General features: G+C 36.9%; 4 protein-coding genes across 5 annotated transcripts; all 4 read right to left on the bottom strand.

The window, feature by feature from the left end:
• Positions 1 to 27: 27 nt before the first annotated feature.
• On the bottom strand, positions 28 to 3,577 carry LOC101897354 (inactive peptidyl-prolyl cis-trans isomerase shutdown). Its single transcript, XM_059119291.1, has 2 exons — positions 3,423 to 3,577; positions 28 to 1,484 (listed from the first exon to the last, which is right to left on the bottom strand). The coding sequence occupies exons 1-2, from the start codon at positions 3,470 to 3,472 to the stop codon at positions 182 to 184; spliced, it is 1,353 nt and encodes a 450-aa protein (XP_058975274.1). The 5' UTR covers positions 3,473 to 3,577; the 3' UTR covers positions 28 to 181.
• Positions 3,578 to 4,286: 709 nt separating this feature from the next.
• Positions 4,287 to 5,965, bottom strand: LOC101893263 (hydroxysteroid dehydrogenase-like protein 2). Its single transcript, XM_005186501.4, has 2 exons — positions 5,618 to 5,965; positions 4,287 to 5,535 (listed from the first exon to the last, which is right to left on the bottom strand). The coding sequence occupies exons 1-2, from the start codon at positions 5,873 to 5,875 to the stop codon at positions 4,564 to 4,566; spliced, it is 1,230 nt and encodes a 409-aa protein (XP_005186558.1). The 5' UTR covers positions 5,876 to 5,965; the 3' UTR covers positions 4,287 to 4,563.
• A 690-nt stretch (positions 5,966 to 6,655) lies between these two features.
• Positions 6,656 to 8,041, bottom strand: LOC101893088 (synaptosomal-associated protein 29). Of its 2 annotated transcripts, XM_059119288.1 has the most exons (4): positions 7,893 to 8,041; positions 7,632 to 7,824; positions 7,408 to 7,562; positions 6,656 to 7,306 (listed from the first exon to the last, which is right to left on the bottom strand). In XM_059119288.1, exons 2-4 carry the CDS (start codon positions 7,732 to 7,734, stop codon positions 6,749 to 6,751), a joined length of 816 nt encoding a protein of 271 aa, XP_058975271.1. In that variant the 5' UTR covers positions 7,735 to 7,824; positions 7,893 to 8,041; the 3' UTR covers positions 6,656 to 6,748. The 2 variants fall into 2 exon arrangements, with proteins under 2 accessions (XP_058975271.1, XP_058975272.1); XM_059119289.1 differs by having other exon boundaries at positions 7,408 to 7,557; positions 7,633 to 8,021.
• Positions 8,042 to 8,600: 559 nt separating this feature from the next.
• On the bottom strand, positions 8,601 to 15,801 carry LOC101892913 (heterogeneous nuclear ribonucleoprotein U-like protein 1). The gene is made up of 10 exons (XM_005186499.4): positions 15,398 to 15,801; positions 13,849 to 14,529; positions 12,862 to 13,761; positions 12,403 to 12,788; positions 12,207 to 12,335; positions 11,378 to 11,549; positions 9,482 to 10,248; positions 9,277 to 9,412; positions 9,124 to 9,194; positions 8,601 to 9,062 (listed from the first exon to the last, which is right to left on the bottom strand). Exons 1-10 carry the CDS (start codon positions 15,522 to 15,524, stop codon positions 8,958 to 8,960), a joined length of 3,474 nt encoding a protein of 1,157 aa, XP_005186556.2. The 5' UTR covers positions 15,525 to 15,801; the 3' UTR covers positions 8,601 to 8,957.
• Positions 15,802 to 19,072: the final 3,271 nt, after the last annotated feature.

The following is a 19,072-nucleotide window of genomic DNA, read 5'->3' as shown; positions in this document are numbered from 1 at the left end:
TGTAAGCCATGAAGATTTTAAGATTTATTATTGAAAAAGAAAACCATAGGCATAAAAAATTCATTTTATTACTTCATTGGATTAAAAACCTCTTAATACAAACTAAATAGTAGAATTCAAGAATGATTTTTAGTTTGAAAGCTTTCGAGAAACATTCAAATAGTGTAGAAATGCATTGGGTTCATGTCTTCTTTGTAATTATATATTGAGTACTATCCAATGTATTTAATGTTAGCTTTAGGTCCAACCGTTTCGCCAAACCATCTAACGTTTCAATTTCTTTGGTTGTTAGTCCAGAAGGCAGTTTCAAACTCTTTTGATCGTTGTCGTCTTTAAAGTGTATCATCAGGTTCAACATTTCTTGTTCGAGTTCATCAATGTCACTGGGGTTAGTTTTCACTGGCTCATCGTCAGCGTTCTTTATCAATCCCATTGCTTTTGTCCACAATTTCTTCTCACTTTCCTTATAGGATTTGTACCGTTCCTCTAAGAGTTTCAATTCTGCACTAATATCTAAATTGTGAGGTTCCATGTGTTGCGCTTTGATCAGATGACTCCTGGCCTTTTCATATTCACCCAACATAAGGAGTGCCCTGCCTTCCTGAAATAGTGCTTTACACGAAGGTTTGTTGTTGGTTAAGTGCCTGATTTCCTTGCACATTATACATGTTTTTGCTGGGGCATTCACTTTGATATAACATACAGCCAAATTGGTATAAAGCTTGAGGAGGAATGCTGATTGGGCCTTTTCCTCTTCTTCACTGGTTAAGCGACTGAATTTTAGAAGATCGAGTGCCTTTTCGAATGCTCTGCACGCGTTGCGATACATCCCCTGGGAGAAAAAGTCCAATCCTTTTAAATGTATTTCCTTTACTTTGTCGATCACCACCGAATATTTGTCCCGATCTTCTTCGGGTATTTGTTGCTCCGCATCAATGTCTCCAATCAAATTGTAGCTAACCACTTCAATTATAAACAAACCATCCGCCTTGGGTTTTACACGCGGTGGGCATCCCATTTCGCGAAACAATAAATTATATGAAATAAGGAATTGGGCATTTTCTCCTTTGTGCATTGTACAGACTGCGTCCTCCAAACCTTGCAGAACCTCGTTACGTCCAGTATAAAAGCTGTAGGAGGAGCCTCTTAAAAATGTGGAGTCGAAAGGTGTGCCTTCCCCTTCCCAGTATGCGTTATAACGAATACATGCCCTGGCATTGACAGGAGGCACAACCCCCTCGCTTTCATCACCAACCTTTGTAATTTTTTTCCACATGTTTTCGTTCACTTGTCGCATGTGTTGTTTAAGCTCATCAAATGACTTTGTCCAGGGCGAAACCAGTAATGACTGGTCAATGCAATTTTTAGAATCATCGTCTTGTTCATCATCCGATCCTAAATTTAGTTCGTCATATATATCATTGGTGAAACCTTCATCGAAATTCGTATTAATCTCAAAGTTTGTACCACTGGTAATTAGATCACTGAAAACAACAATGACAATTTTAGACAAAAGATAAGGTTTTTGGCCCATTCAGGACCATTATATTGTACTCATATTTAAAGGTGATTTTTAATTGAACGGAACACAATAAGCTAAACGAAAATATTTAACAGCACTGCTCTATCTAAACAAGAACAAGTTAAAAAGCAGTAAGTTCGAACTTTTAATACCCTCCACCATTTGCAACGAATTTGGAAATTTTTAAAAAATAAAATCCTTAAAAAATTCTGTTAAAATTTTAAAAATACCGAATATAGCCATTTAATTGGGGTCTATACGACGTGGACATACATAGCCATTGTTTGTCATAAGCCCTTACCACATTCAAATTCAAAACTTGAAATAAACGGTGAATAATGTAGCTAAAATCATCAAAATATCGTATATAATGAGGTGCCGTTAATTTGGAGCTGTGTGAAGACCTGGACCAGCATAGACAGTTTTCTGTCACAGGCTGTAGCATCCATTACGAACTTCAAATACCACATCTCAAACAATTTCGGTGGGTATTGTACCTAAAATCATCAAAATACCGAATATAGGGAGGTACCGTTATATGAGGGCTATATGAAGACGTGGACCTGCACAGACAATTTTCTGTCTTAGGGTGTAGTATCGATTTTGAACTTCAAATACCAAATTTGAAACAATTCCCGTGAATATGGTCGCTAGAATCATCAAAATACCAAATATCGGGAGGTACCGTTCTATGGGGGCTATACGAAGACGTGGACCTGCACAGACAATTTTCCGTCTTAGGGTGTAGTATTCATTTTGAACTTCAAATACCAAATTTGAAACAATTCCCGTGAATAATGTTGCTAAAATCATCAAAATACCGAGTATCTGGAGGTACCGTTATATGGGGGCTATACGAAGACGTGGACCTGCAATGACAATTTTCCGCCTTAGGGTGTAGTATCCATTTTGAACTTCAAATACCAAATTTGAAACAATTCCCGTGAATATGGTCGCTAGAATCATCAAAATACCAAATATCGGGAGGTACCGTTCTATGGGGCTATACGAAGACGTGGACCTGCACAGACAATTTTCCGTCTTAGGGTGTAGTATTTATTTTGAACTTCAAATACCAAATTTGAAACAATTCCCGTGAATAATGTTGCTAAAATCATCAAAATACCGAATATAGGGAGGTACCGTTATATGAGGGCTATATGAAGACGTGGACCTGCACAGACAATTTTCTGTCTTAGGGTGTAGTATCGATTTTGAACTTCAAATACCAAATTTGAAACAATTCCCGTGAATATGGTCGCTAGAATCATCAAAATACCAAATATCGGGAGGTACCGTTCTATGGGGGCTATATGAAAACGTGGACCTACATGCCATTTACGAACTTAACCTGCCTACTGGAAAAATAAACATGTGTGCAAAATTTTAGCCATCTATCTCAATTCATTCGAAAGATAGCGTGATTACAACAGACATACAGACAGACGGACATCGCTAAATGGACTTAGAATTTTACGCTGATCAAGAATATATATACTTTGTTGGGTCTGACATGAGTATTTCGAGGAGTTACAAACGGAATGACAAAGTTAATATACCCTCCATAGTATGGTGGAGGGTATAAAAATGAAATACATATGCTCTTTTATCCAAATATGTTGTATCGAATTTATCTGATAGAAAGGTGCTAAACGGAAACTCAACCGGGCTTTATCCTAGGTGCTTAAAATGTTGTAAGAAATCTTAAATCAGCGACGTTTGCATGTAACAGCAGCAGCTATAGGGTTATATCCCGTTCGTTCTTGAAAAGTGTGCATCATTAACGTTTGAACCGATATCACGATATCCCTATACAGAGGTAAACATCCGAAGCCCTCAAGTCTTAGATATCGGGAAGTGCTTACACCCCGTATACAGCCAACAACAACTATGTACTTACTTAATAGACAGGGGGTCCTTAAGGAAATTGCAAACTCCAGTATCCTCCATTGGAAACAGTATCCAGAGTATCCGCGTTCAGGTTGACTCTGTTGTCTCTGCTTCAAGCGCGTTGGTTTGGTTGTTCGTTGCGAGCGTTGGAAACAAAAATGAGAAACGTCCCAACGAAACGAATATGAAGGCCACAAAGGAATACCTGATAAAAAATAAACAGAAAGCAAAGACTCGGGGTACTCTGTTGTTTACGAATGAGACATGAGAAAATTGAACATCTTCACTAAAAGAACCCGGAACTAGTTCGTGGCGAGCGTTAGAAACAAAAATGAAAAACGTCCCAACGAAACGAATATGAAGGCCACAAAGGAATACCTGATAAAAAATAAAAAGAAAGCATACTCGGGGTACTCTGTTGTTTACGAATGAGACATGAGAAAATTGAACATCTTCACTAAAGAGCGCGGAACTAGTTGAGACGCCGGCACTTTATAACCCATTCACAATTGCAGATAAAAATAAGCACAAAAGGTTTATATAGATCGAAATCGAGCTACAAACAAAAACTGGTAGCAACAAAATCCGATACAGTGGGCACATTTAATTTCGCACATATACATGTACACATTGCTATTCGTCATCATCTACATGTTTGTTATTATTTGATTAAATATTTTGGACTTTGAGTGTTAACCTCTTCACGTTTTTGGAGTTTTTTTGTTGTTGTTGTATATATTAAGTTGATTATGCTTTATAGAGATGTTTTTCTTTAGTTCACTTTATCATTGAACAATTACACTCAAGTAGTTTTCGTATGAAACATTTTGAAGTACACATTGGACTTTGACCCAAACAAAACAAAACATGTTGATTAAAATTTGAAGATTGTGATTTATTCCATTGCTTGCAAGTATACGTCAAGTAGAATATAGATCATTGATATGTGAGTGAGAAATGCTCTACACCAGCGATCGAATGCGGGGCAAAGATCATTTTATGATTCAACGAATGGGTATTGGTATTTTTGTTTATAAATTTATTGACAGTCATAACATGTTATTTCTTTATATATGTATTCAGTATATATGTATATATAAGGCAAAATGCATTGAAACAAAGTATGTTTACATAAAAAGATAAATATTAACTTATAATCTAGATTTTAACGATTTCATGAGTTTTTCCAATTTCATCGCCTTTTGTAGATCTCCACTGATCTTTAACTTGCCACTCATAAAGGCAGGGGCCGCTTTTAGTCTTCCCTCGAACATGTCAGTGAAATTCTTTGATTTCATGGTCAAGACTGCGTCTGGTTGTACGGGAGCCGAGCCACGACCGCATGATCCCGATCCATTTTTCAAATCTAGGAACCAAGTACCCTTCTCATCTCCAGTAATATTGAACTCGTATACAGCCTGCACTTTTCCCACGATTTCGGAAGAGATCAGAGTTTGTATTTTATTGAAGAGATTAGGAATGTCACCAGATTCGACATCTTTGCTCGTTGCCGTATTATCGGATGCAGCTTCGGGAATAACATCATCCAGGAAAAAGTCAGGCATTAACTTTTCTGAATTCTCAGGGTAACAGGCATATTGCTTCAGATCGGTAACGCCATTAGCTTGGAGAACTTCGTCATCAATATAGAAGCGTCCAGTTTCATTATTACGAGGCTCTTTTATCAAAATTGCATAAGCCGCATCTGACATGATTTCAGGTTTGCGGGAGAACTGTGCACTGTCCGGTCCTGTTAACATTTCTATAGCAGCCGTATGTATAGCCGTACGAGGCCATAGCGCATTAACTGAAACGCCCTTATCCCGAAACTCTTCAGCCATTCCCAAAACACACATCGACATTCCGTACTTTGCCATTGTGTAGGCCACATGTGGAGCAAACCATTTGGGGTTTAAGTTCAACGGGGGCGAGATGTTTAAGATATGGGCATGATTTGACTTTAATAGGTAAGGAAGACACTCCTTCGATGTCAAAAATGTGCCCCGTGTGTTTATATGGTGCATCAGATCATACCTTTTCATCTCCGTATTCAGTGTGGGTGTTAAAGAAATGGCACTGGCATTATTTATCAAAATATCGATGCCTCCAAACTTGGCTACGGCCTGTAACAATAAAGAAATTGTAATCGTTTTTAATTATTTCAAATTACAAAATGGATTAATAAATAAATATTACAATCCCTACCTCTTGTATGGCTTGGCGAATCTGGTGTTCATCTCTGACATCAACGATGCATGGATGGGCTTTTCCACCGGCTTTCTCAATCTCCTCAGCTGCGCTATAAATTGTTCCAGGTAATTTGGGATGAGGTTCAGCTGTTTTTGCAGCTACAACAATATTTGCTCCATCTCGAGCAGCTTTAAGAGCTATTGCTTTTCCAATTCCTCTCGAGGCTCCAGTTATAAACAGAGTCCTCCCAGCCAATTTGCCCGTATTGATCATCGTAGCGCAACAAGTCAAAAACTAATAACAGAAAATAACTAAATGAAGGTTGTGAAAGTAGTGAAAGTCCAAATTCCAACTGAGAAAGGTATCTAGAGATCGAAAACTTAATGAAAATTCCAAGTAACACAAACCATTAAGAGGTGCCAGATTGCGCGAATAGCGTTGCAATTGGTCATTTTTTACTATTACCACTTAAAGAGAGTTACTCTCGTGGTACAATGATAGGTAGGGCTATGATACCATATGATTTTAATTTTTTTATTTTCTTGGCTTAATATGTCATCTTTATTTGTTTATGTATGTGTTTTCTTTTCAATAACAAAAAAATTGTTTAGAAAATATTCAGATTCGGGTGTTTTCAAACTGTTTATTTCATCGTATGTATTGACAAAATCTAGAGTTTTTGTAGCGAAATAATCCTTTAGAGATATATAGAACATACGTGCAATTTTTTCAAAGTTGGCCTACCTTCTCTTCATTGTACCATGGTTACTCTATTGGTGTTTTAACCCATGAAAAGTACTAAATAAGTACAAAAAGACACTTGTCATAATTATGGAAGTGTGGGTGTTCTCCGGTGGTCCCAACCCATGCTAGGAGTATGTGTGGTCACCGATAATGAGAACAAACCTTATTTTAAGATTAAAGTTATCTTAAAATTTTGAAATGCTTCTAAATATGTGGATTTCGGCCGCCGCTTAGAATTTTCACCAAATATTTGGGGAACCGTTGCTTGAACTTACATGGTAAAACGATTGGAAAACAAAAGCAAGTGGATTATAAATTAATTATTCCAATACTTTTTATTAAAGCGGCGATTGTTTACTAATACTACTTATTCTATTTCAATATCTTGTCCGAACACAAAATCTACTTCTTGCCCAGGAGCTTAGAGATGTCTTTATTCTGGCGCGATAATTTCATATCAACATCTTCAACTTTGTATGTCATATTATCCAACAATTCATTCTGGTATTCAATCTCCGAACCCAAGTCTGTCGCCAAGCCTTTTAGTCGTGATAAATTTTCACTCATTTCATTTAGGTTTGCTTCCAGTTGCACTTCAAATGGATTGCTGGGCCTTTCTTGTCGATTCGACGTCATCTGTTTTGTATGAGAAATATCGTCACGTAAACGTGAAATAGGATGCTGGTCATAGTCATTGGATGGCGAGGATACGGGCTTGGCTTTTTCCGTTACCACTTGGGGAGCATTCACATTTGTCGACAACTTCCTTTCATTGTTTGTCGCCACATTCGTCTCCCTAGTTCCGAACAGGTGATTTTTGATGCTGCCAAAAACACTTTTTATGCTATTCAAATGACGTTGACTGTATCTCAGCGTGGCATTTATATCATCCAAGTTTTTGTCGGTTCTCTCAAGTTGGTCTCGTTGTCTTGCCAATTCTACTGCCGTATCATTTCCAATCTATAAAATAATAATTAATAAAATGGGCGGTAACTGCTGGCTACTGGTCGGGCAAGATGGACTGATGTTAAATTACATTGCTTGGTAATTGTCAAACTTACTTGTTCTGTATCGTAGAGCAACCCCAACGATCTTTGAGTCGATTCCAAACTCCTATTCTCAATTTCCCGACGTTTCTCTTGGTAGGACAGCAGACGTTTGTCTTCAAAGCTTGGACTACGATCAATACTGTTATCCACGGAGCTATTAACATGGTCTAAAAATTATTTAAAAAAAAAACATGGAATTAGTTACACGTAGTTAACAATTGAATATCTATTAATACCTAGGTTTCCATTGTTCGTCCGCCGTCTGCTCAAAAACACATTATCATCTACGTCCTCAAACGCAAAATGATTGTTAACGGGCTGCATGTAATTATCAGCCATAATGTAAATGTGTCAACTCAACAAGGGAAATTACAATATCGGAACACAGTTAAATCAATGTGGGAGATGTGGTAGGAAATTATTTGATAGCTATATTTATATAAACTAAATAATTTTATAAAAATAAAAAAATAATTCTACTTCCTTTGTTTACAAACCAAATGAACTATACGACAAATACCAAACGATAGGAATAGGGGGAGAACAATAAAGGTCAATAAAAAAAGTAACAAAAGAAAATCTGTATGACTCAGAATGAGGTGTAGAGCGTAATGGTCGATTGGGACCTGAAAAGACAACGGAGCCGGATGGTATTGACTGCTACAGAAACTAAATTGCAATTATTATCGATAAAACCCTAATTAGTGAGATACGGGATTATCGATACTGAACGCCTCCCTGTGGTTTATTTATCGATACCAATGTGCTCATTCTGTTTACCCCTTAAAAGCCATGATAGAATGAACGCAGCATCCGTTGCTTATATACCAAAGGCACATAAAGTATCGGTAAAGCCGTCTCCTTGAGGTTGTAGTCTTATCGGAATGCTGATAACTCTTTCTGATGCCTCCCTTGCCTAATTGGCATTTCGATTGATTTACCCAATACGAAATACGGTAGAAAATTGTTTTTGCACAATATTCCGAAGTAGCCAACATATGCCCCTACTTCTTTTCCCAATGGAGGAGGTTATCGCTCTTCCGAACTTTACTACTCTTTTGTACTTTTTTGCCTACAACTAATTTGAAATTTGGTACGTTCGACGAATTTCGGTAACACATTCACTGAAAAATACATGGGTTTAACTTTTGTGCTGAAAAACACCGAATTTTAGATAACGCTGATAAAATTGAAAAAGGTAAAAATCTTTTATTACTATTTTATTCAAGTTGCTCAAGATAGACAACATATAGGTTGTATAAACACAAAAGTCTAATAAAGGGAAAATATTCTTTTTGAAAAAAAAAAAAAAAAAAAAAAAAAACAAATTTCTATAACAGAATTTCTAAAAAAGAATCAAAAACAAAACGCTGAGGAATAAAAAAAGTTTGCTTAACATAGTGAAAGAACGAATAGCTTTTATACGACTAAAATAATATACTCTAGACTTCATACGAATATGCCGATTTTTCTCCGGTGCTATTGATTTGGGAAATTTTATTTTGATAGAAATATTGTACTTGTGTTGTTTTAATTAACAAAGAATCCTGCTGTTTGCGCCATTATTTGTTACTTGGATTAGTTGCAGCTTCTGGGGTTGTGTAACAGTATTGAGACCAGTACTGATTGGGATCGGAAGTTGCATTGTTCCCCGAGCCACCTTGTTGCTAGAAAATTAGATGTAAAAATTTAATCAAATGTTTCCATTCGTAATTCGAACTAATTTACCTGCCACCAGGACATCCACTGCTGTTGCTGCTGAGGGTCCATTGATTGCCACTGCTGGTTGTTGGTGTAACCTGTTGGTGTAACGAACACAATTTGAAATTTGATTTAAATATTGCGGTACAAGACTAGTGGGTGGGCACGCTATAAAATTACCTTGCATATCGTAATTCCAATATTGCTGCTGCTGTTGTTGTCCAACTGCACTGGTTTGTTGTTGATTATATTGTTGCCAGTTCTGGGCCTGGGTTTGGTGCTGCTGCTGTGTGTTGTATTTTGCTGGAGCTTGTGACTAAATGAAATATAAAAGATGATTCGAAACGGAATTCTAAATATTCCTCGATTCAGTAACTCCACTCACATTATTTTTGTTGTACTTTTCGTAAGATGAAGTAGATCCTCCCCCTGCCGCACTGGTCTTGTAATTAGATGAAGTAGGTGCGGCTTTGCCTGAGCCACCGCGACTATCTTCGCCGCGGTGGCCATGCCGAAAATCCCGCTGATTATTACTACTACCTCCCGAGCGGTGTCCATCTCGACGTCCACCACTACCTCCCCCAGCACCTCGATTCCTATCTCTGTAGTCTCGATTTTCGCCACTACTACGATAATCGCGGGACCCAGTACCTCCATATGAATCATAGCGGTTTCCACTGCCCCCGGTGCTGTATCGATTGGAATTGCGGTCGTCGTAGCGATTTCTGTTGTTTTGCACCCAATTCTGTGGGCCAGCACTGTAGCGACGTTGGTCGTAGCCACGATTTCCTCCTCCAGCTCCATAACCTCTATCGTCGCGGTAACCACCGCCACTGCCACCCCCGCCTCCATATCCCCTATTTCCGCCATTGTATCCTCTATTACCATAGCCACCGCTTCCTCCACCTCCGCCACCAGCACGTCGGTCATTCCAGCGATTCTCATTGCGGTTATCGTAGCGACGACGATCATCGTAGCGTCGACGGTTGTCATTTCCGTAATTATCTCGACGCTGTCGTTTATCTCTGTTGGAAGCTTTCTTGCCCTTCTCGTTGTATTTCTTTACTTCTTCTTTGGCTTCGTCGCCACTCAAGTCGGTGAATATAATATCGTCGAACCAACCAAACTCCAAGGAGGGTAATGTGAAGTTAGCTGAAATTTAAAAGGGATATAAATGTATGTGGCGTTACAAACATAGTTTCTAAAAAATTAACTAAATTGTTGAATTTGAAATTGTTTAGAACGAAATCGCAAGTGCAATTTTATGATGTTGATTTTTAAAAACCAATTTGAAAAAATATATTTTTATGCATGTCATATCTACCGTTACTAATCCCGCAAGGAATATACTAATTTAAATCCTGTATTTCTCATCCGAAATGTGGTTTTAAAAAATCTGTTGAAGAAATGGGTGGTATAAAAACCCTCAAACCGTTACAAAATATTTGACTAAAATTACCCAACCAAACAATGCTAGTGCATACTATTTAAATGTGGATATTTAGACTGGCACAATTACAGAAGGTAGAACAAAGCTACCCCCTAAATACATTTTTTTCTTTTGGTGCCCTCTTCTTCTGTCAAAACATATACACGTTTTGTGTATGTGTGTGTATTGTTTTGAATAAAAAATACAATAATTTGAAATTATTTCAAATTCGGTTGCAAAATAAATGCATATATTCGACTAAAACTGAATTGTCTACTATTTTAGATTCAATCTTGTGAAATAGCCTCAAAATTCCATTCTTGTTTCGTGGGTTTTCCCCAATATAAGAATTGAGTTAACAAAATGAAAGATAAATCAAACACATAATGATAAATAAACAGAACCAACTGTTGCATATTTAAAATTCTATTTGACACTATAAGACCCCAGCACAGAGCTGCATTTTCTATTTTATTTGAAGTTGAACAACCTTTCTTATTAAGCCATGGGTAGAATATCCTATTTCAATGAAAATTCATCTTTGAAATCGGTTTATTTTCATTTTTTGAAGTTTGCAAACAAAAAACGAATGGAATAAGTGCATGAGTGACCCAAATTTGTTTTCAACGGGGATGTAGACGACGCTTTTTGAGTGTTTCTATTTTTTTTTTTAATATGCGTAACTTCAATTAATTTTTTTACCTACTTTACTATTTATTTAATACTTTTTTTGTCATCAGACGATGGAAAACGTATCTCAACAATATTACAATTAATGTTTGAAATGTAAATTATTTAAATAGGGATAGGTGTAAGTTATGGTCGTTGAAATATCAACATCAATATATTTACCTTGGAAACTGTGCAGAGTCGATTCTCTCAATGTGTATGTATGTCCTTTTTCCTTCTTTTCCTCCTGACGACGTTTCAATTCATCTTCATTGGGAATGCAAACAACAGCTTTACGTTTAAAATCTCCAAAGCCTTTCATTTTACGTCGCTGAACAGAGGCATATGCATTCCCCTTTTTTCATTTCCGGAGGGGATATAAATATTGATCATTTGTACGTGTTTAGTAGTTGTTTTGTTGTTGTTGTTGTATCATTTTTGTTTTTAATAAAAAAGAAGTAAAGGCAACGTTATGGATTACGTTGCGTGATAAGTTATGTGCAGGGCATACATTTTTGTTTCAAATAATTAAGTTCGTGTTGGATATCATTCGTTAAAGTTTGCCATGTCTTCCAACAATATCGGTCACCCCCTCTCTTTCCATATCTTAATTCTAAAACTTAGTCTACACATACCTATGAAGTAGGGCAGGCGCTTAATAATTTGGTTGCAAACAATTTGCTTCCTTCCAAGGAGAGTCACATTACAGTTTAATGCTTTACTTACAAGTTGGCTAATTTGCCGCCCGATCCAAATAATTTGTCGTATCAAACTTGTAGGATTATTTCACACTTTCCGTTGTGTCCGTCGATGCGCATGAATTCATTTATACTTACATATTTGTGGGTAGACAACTTAATACTAGGACTTACCTACGAGCGATGCAGTCATTTCTAAACGACTGTTGGGATAACAAGGTTGTTAAGTGACCATAACTATAGTTATGTACTGAATTTGTTAGATCTTAAAATATGTTAAGCCCGTGCACATTTAATTTATAATGGATTTTTACCTGGTCGAGGATGAAGTTTCGTCGACGTTTTATGGCGATGTCCTCCAATGACGTTAATACATTGAAACAAAGTTCATAAATGCGGTCGAAGCGGCCTTTATGTACAGTTTTGCGAGACTCTCCGTCCACCTACGGATACGATAGTATTGGTATAAATGAAGATCGTTTTGACACTACACATTAGCACGTGACTCACCGTCATTTTAGAAATCAGAGCATCGGCTCCAATAACGTAATAACGCTTTTCTGGGTTTTCTTCGATGTGCTTCAAAACCCAAGTTGTTTTACCGGAACCTGGTAATCCAACCATCAGAATAACTTCACAATCCTTTCGACTTTCGGGTCTTTGTGGCCCGGCAATGTATTTCTCTTCTGGAATCAGAGCAATCAGTTCATAACCATCGAGGAGTGTCATAGTTTCGCGGGGTATGGGGTGAACCTCTTCGTATTCATCTTCTTCTTCGGCTACGTCCAATTTCTTGCGTTTGGATGGCGAAGGACCGCTATCATCTTCTTTGTTACTGTTGTCGACTTTCGCCTGTTCCGTGTTCTCCTTCTTCGTGTCTTCAGTAGATGTTTCGCCTAAAATTTGTCAAATTGTTACAATTACATACAATACTAAGTTGAAGAAAAAATAGCTTGGTATGCAGCTTACTTTTATCCTTATCTTCTTCTTTAGCTTCAGATTCTGTAGATGTTTTCATCTCGACATCCTCTGGGACTATTTCTTTACTTTCCGTCTTTTTATCTTCTTGAGCTTTATCTTCCTCGTCTTTATTTTCTTCTGATTTCTCTTCTTTATTATCTTTGCTGGCTTCTGTTTCATCTCCATTATCTTTTCCTTCTTCGCTTTCTGGTTTTTCTTCACCTCCGCTAGGCTTTTCATTATCCCAGTCCTCCTCATCGGCGTTTTCCGATTTTTTGCATTTACTTGGACTGTCGGACTCGGATTTATTTTCAATTTTCTTCTCTTCGATTTTCTTTGGTTTACGCCTTTTTCGCACTTTGCGTTCCAAATTAACCAAAAGATTATCGTTATCAGCAAAATTGACTTGATACTCATAGCCCTTGGTTAGAATGTGTGGGAACAATGCATTGTCATCGCCCAGTATTTCCTTGTCAAATTCGAAGGCGACACCTAAATCTTCACCGTTCAATGTATATTTTATGGTACATGGCGTGCTCTCCAAATCCAAATAACACCCAATGACATCGTCTAGTTGGTAAGGTTGGGCAAATTCGACAAACTCTCCCTTTGTTGCCTTCCGGCCTGATTCGCAATAAGCAAACGAGTTTTCTGATTCGCCGAGGAGAAGGCTAGATGAAGGCATTGAGAAACCAACACGGAAGCCTTTTGTGTGAGGCTCGTCACGGAATGTATGGTCTCGCCCTATGTTCGATTCTTCCGATAAGCGAACTTCGAAACAGACTTTACCTTCTCGTACGCCGTAATTTGTTCGAGCCCCAGACCAAACTAACGCGTATATATCGTGATTGATGGGCTTGGCCGATGTAAAAGTGACGGGATCAATGCGTAGATGTAAATCAGAATCGTCTAAAAAAAGAAGTATAAATTAGTTAGTGCCAAATTTTCTTACTGACGGTACAATACAACACAGAAATTCATTTAAAAATCTCTTACACCAGCTTAAACCAAATTGCTTGTCCTCAATTGTGGGCTCGTCTTCTGGAGTTGATGTGTCTTCAGTTGTTTTTGGACTATTAGGACCGCCAACACTACGAGACTTTGGTGAACGGGATCGTGTAGGAGATCGAGTCTTAGATCGTGAACGAGATCTTGAATAACGGGAATCTTTATCTCTTGAGGGGGACCTTTCTTTCCTATCCTTTTCGTGATCTTCATTCTTAGAAACAGGTGCATGTTCATCTGTTTCCATCTGGTCTTTTTCTTGAGGAGGGTCTTCATTTTTGTTTCCAACCTTTTGCTGTTCCTGGTCGACTTCATCGTTTTCCTTTTCCTTTTCGGTCCTTATTTCATCTACTGACCTCTTTGTTTCAGAATCATTCGATCCATTTGTTGTTTTATCTTCAGGTTCTTCGACTGATTTTTCATGTAACGCCTCGTCCTCTGCATCGTGCGTTTCAGCATCTTCTTTTTCAGGAGTTATTTCTTCCCGACTGTCGATATCTTTCTCCGGCGGTGTGTCCGGCTTTTCTTTCGCCTCTTCAGCGACGGGAACCTCTTCCTCTACGGTCTCAAGAACATCTGCATTTTTCTTAACTGGTGAAGGGGACGGAGATCTAGTCATTGATCTCGTGCGGCGACTACGACGTCCAGGCGTACCAGGAGAAGGAGGAACATCTAAAAACACATATATGTGGAATAAATAAAGTAAAAGAACAATATTTTCAAATTGTATTTCTTGTTGAAACAAATTTCAAATGTACAAGTTGTTCTTAAATTATTGCAGAATATATAATATCCCCAAATATATGTTTCGGATTTTATTCGAATAAGAAGGCAAGTAAACTTAGCTTTCATTATTGTATATGGCTTTAAAGATTAAATTGACATGGTTTCCATAAAATTGTGTGTCAACGACTTAAACAGAATTAAGTCTTACGGGTTCTAAGACTATAACTGGAATTAGGATAGTGTATCATTAAAGCAGTCTTGCTCACAAAATATGTAATAGTAGTAGTAACAGACTCTCACCCAGCCAAATCAATGACAATAGATAGTCGAGAAAGAATAGGTTTAATATCACATATTCTGTGATCTCCATAATAGTTTCTCACCGCGTCTGAAATTCGATCATATGGTCGGTTGTTCGGTAGGAAATTTTATGTTCTATAATGATACCTATGCTACTTATTTCGGCAGAATAAGTTCCGAATTTTCGGGTCGTCGCTTAAAAATGATTTCCTGGACATTTCTAGGAAATAATTCATTATTTATTGCTCGTTCATTTGCACACAACGCTACAATTAGGTAGGTCCCTAATATATAAAAAACATATTTTTTTATACAAAACACATGTCTTTAATTTCAGATGCGCGAACTTAAATTGTAATTTTTGCTCCTTGGCAACTCTATCAATATAGATCCAATCGCAAAATAACCCGCCCAGCCATGTGGCAACCACTTCTACCAGAATGTAGAAATACACCATGTCATTGGAGACATGTTCCATGCAAGCGCTTGTTTGACGACTATGTTTCTTTCTTACCGCCTTCCAAATGGGCCCGTAGACGCTCCACTAATACCGCTTTAACTCCTTTGGTATCCAGGCCACGCGATTGCAATTCATTTCGCAAATCGACCACCTTCATCTTGTCCAAGTTTGCTAAATCCATGATGGACGCATTAATTTCCAAAATTTCTTGTGTGTATTGGTTTTCTTTCAATGCAAGGGAAATGTGCAACGCTTTGGGAGATTACTGAAGCGAACAACCAAACAAAAACACTGACTCACAAAACGCGCCAAATTGCCGGGAATGATATTGTTTGCACCACAGAATTGCAGTCTTTATTTATTTGCGCACAAAACCAATTTGTTTTTCGCCAACATTAACAACTCGAAAAAACGAAACTTGCCAAGCGCGTCTGCTTTTTTGTTATGTAGCAATAGCTGCGGCCAACTTCATCGTAATTTACAGGGATGATTTTATGGTACGAAACAGAGATGAGAACTTTTTACGAATGTGGTGTGAAAATGAAATCAACGACACAATTGACACGTAAAAACATTAACTGAACATTTTGAAAACGTTAAGAAATACCAAATGGAGTATTTTTTAATAAAAAAAAAAATAATTTTCGACTTTAATTATTTTATTATTTACCATGACCCAAGTATAACCTCCAATCCAACTGACTACCAAATGTTATGTCAAAATGCATTATTGTGATTGAAATCATAGAACAAAAGATAAACAATAGTCAAAAAGTGTAAACAAATTTTGACATTACATCGAGTTTTTAAAATTTGCAGAAACACCTTGTTATTGCGCAATATTATTTACATTAAAAGTATCTAATAAATAAATATATATATAAATAAATAAATAAAGATTTAGTTATTATGAATAGTGCAATAATTAAATGGGCGCATGGTAGAAGAATATAGGTTGACGCATCGACACAGCTGCTGGGACAACGAACTGTCAAACCAATTTTGGAATTGAAAAATTGAAAAATGCGTATTATAATAACCTCCGAATGACGTCGAATAAGAAAACATATACAAATCTACTTATATTTGAAAAAAACATTTAACATTTTTTGACATATCAATGTTTCCAATCGTTGATGCATCTACCTGTATTGTTCTATCATGAATGGGCGCAACCATGGCAGAAGAATACAGGTAGATGCATCAACGCTTGGGAGCATTGATATGTCAAAAAATTGAAATGTTTTTTAAATATAAGTAGATTTTTATATGTTTTCTTATTCTAAGTCAAAAGGAGGTTATTATAATTCGCGTTTTTTTTCAAAAATTTTGCAAATTTAAATAATTTTTCATTTAACATTTTCAATTCCAAAATTGGTTTGACAGTTCATTGTCCCAGCAGCTGTGTCGACGCGTCTACCTATATTCTTCTACCATGGGCGCAACTATCAATTTATAGGACGGATTAGTATTGCGTACACTCCATGCTAGAAGAATACAGGTAGTCGCATCGGCACAGCTGCTGGGACAATTAACTGTCAAACCGATTTTTGATTTGAAAATCTTGAATGAAAAATTATTGAAATTTGTAAAAATTGTTGAAAAATACATATCATTACAACCTGCGTCGTATAAGAAAACATATAAAGTTTTACTTATTGTTGAAAAAACACTTTAAATTTTTGACATATTAATGCTCCCAAGCGTTAATGCATCTACATACATTCTTCTACCATGGTACACTCCAAAGTAACTAACGTTTCCACAAAGACGTTGCTTTCCATTCGAAAAATAACAAAAAACTTAAAATTTTGAAATATGCATTATTTTTCTTGCAAAATGTCAGCAGTGTGAGCAAACATTTGTTTTCCAACATCAATTATCTCTATATCAGATTTTTTGATACAATATTTTTCGGTATTTTTTTGAATTCTCTTTTGGTTGTGTATACATACGTAAACAATCATCAGCAGCGGCGCTTATTTGAACACGCTAGATTAACCCACCGGACCTAATAAACCCAATGGTCATCAAAAAGAGTATCCAGTTCTTCATTTCCTGTAATTTACCTTGTAATATTAAACTGCATAGAAAAAGGCCAGCTTGAGAGTTCTAATATATGGTTGGTTTAATTTCTTAAATATTTGTTTTAATTTCTACAATTATAAGCTTTACTTGCTCTGTTCCAGTACCTACAAGAACCTACTAGTTTTACAATTTTCTTCGATATTGTAAAGGGAAGATCGGTTATCGTGGTAAAAACTTTAACATTCTTGCAGTTCTGGAAAATACCAACTGTCTTTGAAAAATGCTAGACCGTAAAAAAAACAAACGGCCACGTATCAATGAAGGAATAAAATAGAACTCTGATTCAAGATAACTTGTTCTATGCAATTCGTTTTCATAGTACAATAATAGAAACTTAATATAGCAATAATTTGACAAAAAAGCTGTAATGGAGACAATTGATGTTAAAAATAAGAGTTCATTCACAATAGGGGTGTCTGGTTACTTTTCCTGCAGGAATTGTCCAGCAACATCTTTCTGAGAGAGTAAGGAAGTTTTATTTTCTTTTGCAAGGAAAATGCAAAAAGTAAACAGACGGTATTCCTGCAGAAGTTGGCAACTAATCAGCTGATTTGTCTAAACAAACCAATTTGTCCCCCATTAAAAGAGCTGAAAGAAAGGAAGCAACACAAATTTTTAAAGTTTTATAAATAACACGTAAAAAACATTAAGTTCAGCCGGGTCGAACTTTTAATAGCCTCCGCTTTAGGGTAAAGGAAACATTAGAACATTAGAACAAAAACCAATTTTTAGACATATTCATGGGAAAATGTGTCAAAAATCACAAAATACCGAATATCGGGATACGGGTATCGGGTATACAAAAAACGTGGACCTATACAGGAGCTAGAACCCATTAGGACCCACAAATACCAATTTTTAGGCAAATCCGCGAAGAAATGTGACGAAAATCATCAAAATACCGAATATTGGGAGGTACCGTTATTTGGGAGTTATACCAAAACGTGGACATATACACACAACGTTTCGCTACCGGAGCTAGAACCCATTATGACCACCAAAAACCAATTTTTAGCCAAATCTGTGAAGATATATGGCGAAAATCATCAAAATACCGAATATTGGGAGTTACCGTTATTTGGGAGTTATATCAAAACGTGGACATGTACACACAACGTTTCGCTACCGGAGCTAGAACCCATTATGACCACCAAAAACCAATTCTTAGACACATTCGTGAAAAAATTAGTCAAAAACCATCAAAATACCGAATATCGGGAGGAAATTTTGTATGGGCGCTACATCAAATCGTGGACCGATATATCGCATTTTCAATACCAACCATCCTAGATACAATGCAAGTTGTTCTGCTAAACGTCAAATAATAGTTGTGTTCCAGAACCTGCAAATTAGTACTAATTAGCACTAATTCTGCTACAACGCGTTCCCGTACTCCAAAAACTAGCAAAACTTGCAGCTCTCTCGAGAAAAAAATGGCGCTGAGTGGTGCACATTTCTGCTTGTTTTAGCTACATGAATTTGGCCGAGCAGAAATGTGCATGTTGTAAATTTGACATTTAATTGGCAGGGCTAACAAGGTTGAAAATGTATTGATACATTTCAATAAAGAAAATGATCAACTTGAAAACTAAAGGAAAAACTAATATTTGTGGTGCAAAAAGAAAAAATATGGAGCAACTG

This window comes from Musca domestica, unplaced genomic scaffold, assembly GCF_030504385.1.
Source record: "Musca domestica strain aabys unplaced genomic scaffold, Musca_domestica.polishedcontigs.V.1.1 141, whole genome shotgun sequence".
NCBI classification, from domain to species: Eukaryota; Metazoa; Arthropoda; class Insecta; order Diptera; family Muscidae; genus Musca; species Musca domestica.
Note: the sequence above shows the minus strand (reverse complement) of the source record. Positions and strands in the feature narration are given on the sequence as shown.